This window comes from Ailuropoda melanoleuca, chromosome 2 (assembly GCF_002007445.2).
Source record: "Ailuropoda melanoleuca isolate Jingjing chromosome 2, ASM200744v2, whole genome shotgun sequence".
Taxonomy (NCBI): domain Eukaryota; kingdom Metazoa; phylum Chordata; class Mammalia; order Carnivora; family Ursidae; genus Ailuropoda; species Ailuropoda melanoleuca.
The window spans coordinates 82,860,195-82,870,253 of NC_048219.1; the positions used below are offsets into that span (position 1 = coordinate 82,860,195).

General features: G+C 53.1%; 1 protein-coding gene across 2 annotated transcripts in view; it reads left to right on the forward strand.

Moving 5' to 3' along the window:
• Positions 1 to 9,833, forward strand: part of CD2 (CD2 molecule) — a 13,010-nt gene extending 3,177 nt beyond the window's left edge. The window contains exons 3-5 of one of the 2 annotated variants that reach the window (XM_002923586.4): positions 1,768 to 2,016; positions 5,726 to 5,848; positions 9,074 to 9,833. In XM_002923586.4, the coding sequence (XP_002923632.2) occupies positions 1,768 to 2,016; positions 5,726 to 5,848; positions 9,074 to 9,372 (671 nt within the window). In that variant the 3' untranslated portion in view covers positions 9,373 to 9,833. The remainder of the gene's footprint in view (positions 1 to 1,767; positions 2,017 to 5,725; positions 5,849 to 9,073) is intronic. The other variant, XM_034654160.1, reaches the window with a different exon arrangement.
• The last annotated feature ends 226 nt before the right edge of the window (positions 9,834 to 10,059 follow it).

The window sequence follows — 10,059 nt, forward strand, 5'->3', positions numbered from 1 at the left end:
GGGAGAGGAAGAAGCAGGCTCATAGCGGAGGAGCCTGATGTGGGGCTCGATCCCATAATGCTGGGATCACGCGCTGAGCCGAAGGCAGACGCTTAACCGCTGTGCCACCCAGGCGCCCCCAGTTTTAGTTTTTAAAACATTATTTATATAGGTATTCTGTATAGAAATCACCTGGTGAGGATATACATAAAAATATTAATAATTATTGACTCTGGGTAGTAGAATTACATGTGATTTTTTAAAAAAGATTTTATTTATTTGACAGAGAGAGAGCACAAGCAGGGGGACAGGGAGAGGGACAAGCCGACTCCCTGCTGAGCAGGGAGCCCGATGTGGGGCTCGATCCCAGGACCCTGAGATCATGACCTGAGCCGAAGGCAGACACTTAACCGACTGAGCCACCCAGGCGCCCTTGCATGTGATTTTTAATCTTGAAACATTTTGCTGCATCGGATCAATTTTTACAATGATTGGATGTCACTGTTATAAATAGAAAAAAGATTCTTTCCATTTTGAAGAGGCAAGTAAACACTTTGATTTGACCCCTACTTTCTACACTGACTGCCATCTTCTTCATTCTGGATCACACAGAATCTTGGGATGGGAAGAAAAGTGAATTTCCGCATGTGGATACACTCGGGCAGAAATGAAATCTGACGGGAAAGTTCATGGAGAAGATATGTTGTCTGGGAAGCAGAGAGGCAGGGAGTCATTGAAAAAGAAGCCATCTGGCTGCATAATGAATGGAGAGAAATTGAGAGAGAAAGGTGGCAAGCCAGGGAGAGTAAGGGTGAGATCCAGAACAGAAGAGAAGAAAAAGGAGGAAGTCATGCTAGCTAAGAAGTGGTGGAGTTAGGATTTGGACCCGCCCCATCTGAAGCTAAGGGCTTTGTCTTTCATGCCACAGCCTTGGCATTTTATGTGTCAGAAAAAGAGAGGCAGGGAGTTGAGTTTATGATTATGAACGTAACAGTGGCCACCAATAATGTCAGTACCTAATGATTTGCCCAGGGCTCTGTCACATGTTGTCCCTGTTACGACAGGTGGGACATGTCTTTCTTACCTGTCTCTTACAGATGAGGTCCAGTGAGGCGTAGTGCGGGACTGAGCAGCTTCGAGTGGGGAAAGGGACTGGTGCCCACTCACCCAAGAGCTTGAGCTGGCACACCTGGCCCTCTGCTCCCAGCACCAGTAGATGGGTGGGGGTGGGGTTTGTTTGTGATTGAGGTCCCAGGCCACACATGGAACGATGCCTCCAGGGTCGGGTTCCTGGCTGCTTTGAAGCATTACCCACCCCCACCCCCCACGTGTTAACCGTCTTACTCATGCTACTGAACTTGGTCTTGGAAGAGTGGGCTCCTCCCCTGATCTGTCATTTATTAGTAGATGCCCTTAGTCCACCATTTACCCTCTCAGGTCTTGGGTATGTCCTCTGTAAATGGCAAGAAAGCGTCAACCTCTTCTGTTTGTTAGGATTAAATGATGTCATGTATGTGAAAACATTTTAAGGTATGAAATAGCACATAAGCACACACACATATATTTATTTTACTCATGTAATGTAGTTATGAACTTCACCAGAAAAAGATTTGTGCCGAATGTCCTGTATAAAAAAAAGAAAATACAAATTATTTTCAAAAGTAGCTAGTAGTCTTGGAAATTGTTCCTCAGTCCCAAACTAACTCCCTTCCCCCCTCTATTAATAACTGTGTCCATTAAAATCAGAAAATTGGCTAATATGAATTGGATCTTTTTTTTTTTTTCCAGAGGAGATCTCAACACTGGATATGTTCTGGAATTGTAGCAACAGAAACCTGACCTGTGAGATAAAGAATGGAACTAACCCTGAATTAATTCTGTATCTAGATGGAACAGTATTAGGTAGGGCTGTATCTAAAACTATTTCTCAGAAGATCGCCGCAAAAAAGTGGACGACCAAACGGAGTATGTCATTCAACTGCACGGCAAGGAACGAAGTCAGCGAGCAAAGCAGAGGGGTGACCATCAATTGTTCAGGTGCGTGGCGAGCGCCGGTCGGACATCCTGAGCTCTCTTGGCAAACACAGCCTGCCAGGTCCAGGGCAGAGACGCATTCCAGCACCGGCTCCCCGGGCTGGGAGGCAGCCTTGGCTCAGGGTGAGAACTGAAAACACACCTCTTCCTCCTGGAAACCTCCAAGGGAAGCCTTGGAGGGGAGAGAAGGTGGTGTTCTATGGTTACCCATTGTGGGCAGCCTTCCGCAGAGCACAGTGTAACCCCAGGCAATTACAAAGATCCTCTTCTGAGAGAAAGAATTGCCAAATTGAAAAGGTGGAAGGAGCTGTAGAGGTTATCTCGTGCAAACCCCCATTTCCCAGAAAGGCCAACTGATTTGCCCGAGGTCCCTCAGCTAGTCAGTGACCAGGATTGTGACTCCCAGGGTAATGATGGAGAAGGGAGCAAAAAAGATTACTTTCTGGACTGGAAATGGGCAGTACCTTCTATCAGGAGCCAAGGTAGAAATCCAGAAGTTGGGGGCATGGAGAGAGGACGAGTTCAAGGGCAGGAAGGACAGTGGACATGATGAGGAAATGTTTCTTCTGCCATAGAGCTGACAGCCCCGTATGAGGAAGTCCTGAAACCCCAGGAGTGTGAGCTCTTCCCTCAGAGTCCCTGCTTGACATGACTCCAGGAAGTAATGTTTGAGAGGCAGCCTACTGTAGGGGGAGCTCTGGGAACCAGAGGCCTTGACTTCTCGTTCCCATCTGTCCAAATTCAGCGGGATTACCTTGTCAGAGTTCCTTCCCCTCTCTGGGCTTCAGCCTCCTGGTCCACAAAGAGAATGAGCCCCATAATCCCTCAGTTTCCTCATCTGAATCTCTGTGATTACCTTTTCCTGTGCTGTCTGCTTAACCCCTCTGAAGGGAGACTGAGCACAGAAAAGTAGTTCCTTGGCCAGAGGCCCTGAGATTCTATGGGGACTATGGCTGGTGAGTTACCTCAGAAAACAGCCCTGAGCTGGCACAAAGTTAGACGTGAGGCTTTCTTAAATATGTGTTGAAGGAGTTTTCTGCCAGGCATAACAAATGACATTTGTTTGTGGCTTGAAACACCAGTGACTTGCTCACAGTGTCTGTGAGTCATGAGTCTGGGAGTGTCTTAGCTGGGTGGTTGTGGCTCTTACATGCGGCTGTGGTCAGGACACCGGCCGGGACCACAGTCAGGTGGGCTGGGGGAGGACCCACATCAGGCCTCGCTCATGGGGACTGTTGGGCCGCCTCACAATATGGCTACTGGCTGCCCTCAGGCGCAGGCTAAGAGAGAGCAAGAGCGAGTGCCCGAGGCAAATGCCAGGGTCTGTCCGTAACTTAGTCTCAAGCCCATCACTTCTGCCATATTCTGGTTTTCGGAAGCCACCCCATTAGCCCAGCCTGCATGCATAGGAGGGGATCGCACAAAGATGGGAAGACCGGGGGCGGGGGGCTTTGGGGACCATCATAGAGGCTGCCAACCGCAAGTGTAGATGGGCATCGCTTCACCCTCTTGTTGGTCCACCAGCCATGACTCCACAGCCCCCATCGCAAAGGCACAGTGAGCGAAGCCGCCCTCCTTGACTTCACGACCTCTTTTCCCCCTTCCGGGAAAGACGTACTCCTACTAAAAATTATTCATTGTTTATCTGAAATTCAAGTGTAACTGCATTTCCTGTGGTTTATCTGGCAGCCGTGTTCTTCATGTTTATCCTAACCAGATCCTGCCAGTGCAGAAAAGTGCGTGCATCGGGGATGGAGGGGGTCAGCAAGGGCCTCAGGAGAAGCCAAGGTCCAAAGGTAGAACATTCCCGTCCCTTACCCCGTGTGCAGGTCCAGAAAAGAGCCGTGGAAGAGATGGACAGGATCCCCGGGGGGAGGTGGGGGAGGGGCAGGTGCTCTTGAAGGCCCTGCAAGGGATCACCTTCAAGGTCCGAGCCAGAGAGAGGCATGGAAAAGACTATCGATTTGGCTCAGCAAAAAATGACCATATACTTGAAACCAAAACACGAGGGAGAAGGTTTGGATGCAGAAGGACTGCCTCTCATGAGCTTAGGGGGGCGTCATCTCCATGAGGGCATGTGGGAAGCGGTATGCTTGGGTTTAGAGACGGTGAGGACGTGGTTTTGAATGATGGAGCCCCAGCTGCCTCTGAGGCAAGCTGGAATGTTCCCTGCCGAGAGAACCCCAGGTGACTCGGAGGGCCCTGATGGACAGACCTGTGAATGGACAGTGTGAGGCGTGCCTCCATTTCCATGAGGGCCCCAGAGAGAGGTGTGGGACACCCCGTGTGAGAAGCTGAGCGGTGGCTGCATGGCCCAGCCCGTGCTCTCTGACCTGTTTCCACTGGGTCAGACCCTGGGAAGGTCAGCTGGAGAGGGACTCCAGCAGCCCCTGGCTCCAGCCCGCGGAGACTTCAAGGACCCCAATGCTTTCTTGGTCTCATGGAATGTTCCAATGGAAGCACCTCTGTCCACAGAGCAGGGGAGGCTGGGTGACCGGCAGGCCGAGAGTAGGGCAGAGAGGAAAGAAAGTGAGGAAAGAAAGCATCAACTGACTGTTGCTGTCGGAAAATCTCTTCGGTTTGGTTTCTGGGCCTCTGGCTTTCTCCCAGGGCTCATCCCGGGCTTCACGTGTAACAGGGTCTTCCTAGGGATGTTTGGCTGGAAAAGGGTTCCCTTGTGATGCTGGCCGAGCTCCACTTTGTCCTCCAGATGCACGATTCTCCTGACACCCGGCCCCAGCTGCAGCCTCTCTAACTGCCCTTGACTCAGCATGGGCAGGCGGCCCAGTCCCTGTCGCGGGGACACAGCTCCCAGAAACGCCAGCGCACAGAGCTCTGCTAAGAGCCAGACCTCATCTCTGTGTGTTGTTTTACAGTTTACAAAGCACTTTCACATGCATTATCTGATTGACCTCCAACAGCCACCCTGTGATGTAAGTTTCATTATCTCCTCTCGCACAGAGTGGAACAGGCTCAGAGAGGTGGAGTAGTTTGCCCAAGGTCACACAGCTCTTGCCTAGAAGAGCCTGGATTCAAACCCATTTCTCTGAACACTGAGTGTTTATCCTCATTGCGTTGCGGCGACTGAAGGTCTGCGAGCTGAAGATCAAATCCACTGCCGCTAACTCACTGCGCGTCTGAGTTTCTCTCATAGGCCAGGGAAAATCTGGAAGGGGGAGCTGACCGGTGGGCTGGACAAGTGAAACATTCACCCTGAGTCTTTGGAAACCGCCTGGTCAAGACAAAAACAAGACAAAACAACCCCACCTGGTGTAGGAGGGCAGCCAGAGAAGAGGGTGGATTCATAGAGCAGAAACATGGATACAAGGGGCTCAGGAACAGACTTTGTGGCCTCAGGCAACCCATCCTCCCTCTCTGGGCCTGTGAAACTAGAAGGGACCCTAGATTGTCTCCAGACTCCTTCTTAGAGCTATCCTTCTGTGACTTGCTCCTGGACTGGGGAGGGGGTGGGGGGCGGCACGTGAAGAATTCGGCATTTCTTGTGCAGAGCAGCAGTCCCCCCAGGAGCCGTCTGGGGGGCTTATCCAGAGATCGACACAACCGACGGCCTCCATGAGCTCGGCTTTTCTGAGGTTGAAAAGCCCCACGAGGCTCTTCTATCTGCTTCATGCAGGGGTCCTGGGGCCAGAGCCATGAAATGAGCCCCGGGCCCAGGACCCCTCGCCTGCATCCATTTCTATTCCTTTTGCAGAGAAGGGTCTGGACATCTATCTCATTGCTGGCATTTGTGGAGGCGGCATCATCTTCGTTAGCTTTATGACATTACTCATTTTCTACATCAACAAGAGAAAAAGACAGAAGAGTAGGAAAAATGGTAAGCTCCCCTGCTTCTGTGCCACCACGGGCCCCGGGCAAAATCCCCGTGGAAACAACTCATGGGGATGACACTGAGTCTGGAAAGAGAACAGTGGAGACGGGGACTTTCAGAATGTCAGGGCTCTAACCGGTGGTTACAGGTTTTTCCATTCTCTGGTTAGCTGCATCTTTGAAAAACAAATTCTCAGTGGTGACAGGGGGAGAGTGTTGAGAAGCCGAATCCTGGTCGGGCCCTGGAGTCCACCGCCGAGGCTGACTCGGTGGAAGGCCTGCGTGGACATATTTTGAATGAGCCACACATCTCTACGTGGGTAGAATGATTAGCTCCGAAATGTCATCTCCATGAACAAACATGTCGTCCTCCCTGGAGGCGGGGAGTGGAGGGGAGTGAGGTATGTTCAGAACCATGCTCGTAGAACACAGGTGAAACTTCAGGGACCTGCAGGACACATGGGGTCTAAAACCAGGGAGTTATACCCTCTTTTCCAATTTGTTGTTCAGAGGGGATATGCTGGTGCTGGGACTGGTTTTCCTCAAATCAGACCTGTCCAACAACCCAGCAAGAATGAAAAGGTTATGCTCGTAAGTGGGGAGCTGGCTCAAGGAGCACAGGCCACCCAAGGCAGTGAGTTGAGAGAATGGCATATGAGGTATCTCTGCGGGCTCTGGGGGTGCTGGGACCCCATGCTGCAGGTGAGTCCAGCAAGGTGTATCCAGCCCACAGCAAGACAGGTAAGCAGGCTCCTCGGGGTCGGTGCAATCTGACATTTACAGTAGGACTGGGTCCTCTCACTCTGGGTCTCCCCAGAGAGGGCCCGGATGCCCACACCTGTGGCCTGCAGCACCTCCCAAACAAGGACCTGGGCTGAACCTGCCCAGGCAGGGGTGGCCTTGGGCCACCTTTGGACTTGGCTTCCTTACTTCAGACTTCTTGCCTTGGGTCCCCTTTAGGCCACTGCCACCAGCATGGTGCCATGTTTCCACTGCCATCTTTCCAGCACTCTTTGCCCGCATGAAGCAGAATTGCTTGCTGAGTCCCATAGGCACCATGGCTCCCTCACGTATGTGCCCTGCTCAGGCTGTTTTCTGTCCAAGTCCCCCTGCAAAGGCCCTTTCTCCATTTCTGATGGTTAAAGATCGCATAGTCCTCCAAGGTGGGCCTCGCGTGCCAGCCCATGATGAGGCGATCCCTGCTTTCTACACGGTAGTTCATGTTGACAATGCAGTCCCTTGGGCCAGGCACTAACCTCTCTAATATAATGCTTTGCGTTCGTTATTGTATCCAACTTTCCGAGTGATCTTATGAGATAGATAATATTTATACAGATGAGAAGATTTAAGCTCAGCGAGGTTAAATGATTTCCCCCAAATATTATGGCCAGTGGGCTGAGTCAGGACTAGGGTGATACAAGCAAGGGGTTCTGTGCAATTTAAGGAGACCGTCACCCTCAGGGTTCCTGCCACCCCCCCGCCCCCGCCCTTGCTCAACCCCGAGAGTGAGGGCTCCTTCCATTCTATGCCCTGGCTGCCTTGCTCACTTCACCCTGGCCTGGGCCCTGGGTGCCGAATCAGGAGGGAAGATTAGGGAGGACACTGAGCCTGGAAGAGTTCCTGGGAGCAGACATTTCGGCAGTGGCTACAGTGATGGGGGTGGGCATGCTGGGCCCCCCAGTCCTGCTCTGCCAGGCAGGCAGCTCAGAGCCACAGCTCACCTGTTCGTGCAATGCAGCCTGGGGGCTTGGCCACTCAGCTGCACACGACTCCTCCCCCCAGAGCTCCTGGGACTCTGTCTGTAGCTGTCTGGTGGCTCTGGGCTCTTACCAGACACTGACATTGTGGTTTGCAGTCCTGGTTCGGGTCCCTTGATTTTAGGCTTCCCGAGGGCCAGCATCTTGTCCTGTCACCGTATTCGATCTGAGCCATTGCTGCTACTTAGCAATGGCACCTAGAGCCAGAAGATGGGGAATATGTGTGTGAAGGACAAATGTACTAAACAGTGGGTGAACAGACTGCTGAGCAAATGGGCAGCCCGAGCTTGGATGAGAAAGGCCTCTCCAAAGTCACACAGCTGGGAACTGGACTCGGGGCCGAAGTCCTCTCCACAGCCTCCGGGCTCGGCCTCGGCTACCTTGGGCCGCCAAAGATGGCACCGAGGACGTGTTCTTCTCTTTCTGTACCCTTTACCTTTTGTGCTTAGAGCACTCTGGCCCTTCCTGTGTCACAACCATGTCTTTGGAATCTGAGTCTTCACGTTGAAAGCTGCCTGAGGCCGGGATTTCCAGCCCTCAGGGGAGGCTGTTCCCCTGTCATCCTTACCAGAAGTTACAGGGCCATGCTCAGAGGGGACCAGGGCTTCCTAAGCTGGACATGCCCATGGCAACGTGAAGGGCCATTCCCTGGCCCCAGGAGAATGTTCCCAGCTCCCTCGGGAGCCCTGCAAGGATGGCTTTGGACAGAAAGACTGGGACACCGCCCTTGTAGCCCAGAGAAGGCTGCGGTCCAGAGGGGCCCTTCAGGCCTGGAGAAGCTGAGCCTTCTCGCGGGTTCCCTGTGTGGTTTTAAAACAGCAGGAACAACCACATTATTGGGAGTCGTGGGCCTGTCTTCACGGACTGCTGTCACACATCATGGAAAATCCCACAGGGCTGATAGGACGAGAAACCCTTGTCCTTCCAAGCCCAAGAGAATGGGGCTGGCTTATGAATTTCTGAGAAACTAGTACGTTTCTGCGGACTAAAAGGCCCCTTGCATGTCTTCCAACCCCTCACCGGAACGTGGGCTTCCTTAGAGCAAGAACGGGATGAAAGGCAGAGCTAACGGGGAAACCCACCTGAAGGCAGGTGGTTGCTAACGTCCCCTCTGACGATAAAGCTCCTGTCCTAAGGGCTCTAACCACCAGGTGCTCTCAGGGCATGGTCTCTAGGGTCACCCAGAGGCAGGGCTCTGAGTTCTGAGTGCCCTCTCCACGCCCGGGACACCCAGGCACCATGCCCTCTACCTGCTTCTTTGCCTCGGGCTCCCTGAGTTCCCGAAAGCCCTGGGCTCTCACTCTCCCCTGCTGGTGGGGTTTCTGTGTCTGCTACAGGGCCTGGAAATTTTAGAGGGTAGAGGTGGCTTCTGCCTCCTCACTGCACGCCCCAAACAGCATGCAGGCGCTATGCTCGATAAATAGTCAGCGGACCCTCTCTCACCAGGAGAGCTCTCAGAGGTTTTCTTGTTGCAGATGAGGAGCTTGAGATAAGAACACGCCGAGCAACCGCCAAGGAAAGGCACCGGAAGCCCCGCCAGGGTCCAGGACCAGCTCCTCAAAACCCAGCTGTGTCCCAACCTCCTCCACCGCCTAGTCATCGGCCCCAGGCCCACTGTCATCGGCCCCCGCCTCCTAGCCACCGTGTCCAGCACCATCCGCAGAAGAAGTCTCCTCCTCCATCCGGCGCACAAGTTCACCAGCAGAAAGGTCCTCCCCTCCCTAGGCCTCGAGTTCAACCAAAACCTCCCCATGGGGCCACTGAGAACTCGTAACTCTGTCTCCCAACGTGGTCGTCCCCTTCCTCTAATTGTTCTTTCCCATCAAGGCACGGTGGGGTTTCTCCACTCGGGGGGTCCACACCTCCACTTTCATGCAGTGCGTTCTGCAAGTTAAGATCATCACCTCCTGGGCCGGGGGCCATGGCCACGTCTGCGTCTCCTAGCTCCTCCATGTGCCCTAGCACCTGGAGCCTCTGGCCTCCTCCCAGATCCTTGTCACGCCAGGAAGGGCTAGCCATCCAAGTGCCAGCATCAGGATGATGGGCCACCGGGCACAAAGTTCTAGAGCTCTCCTCGCCTCCCCTTCCGATCATGCGCAGACGTGAGTTGTCTCGCCGCACCTGTGCCTCGCTGCAAGCGGCTACCTGCTCGGGAGACCCTCAGGTTTCTGACGTGCCTGGTGGACACTTGTCCACCATCTTGGGAGTAGAAGTGAAATAAAAGCTTTGATTTGACCCAATGTCTTCTCATTGTAGAAAGAAACCCAGCTTCGAGCTGCTGGATGAGAAAGAGGCTGGGTGGTGTGACAGCAGGATCTAATTTGGTCACCCCAAATCACCTGGGCCACTGAATCCCCTCCCCCACCCCAGAGCAACCAGAATATGCTCCCCAGGTCTCAGCTGTAAAGCTGGCCCAACAAGCTATTTGTAGATTTGTCGAATGAATTGAAACCTCTATGTG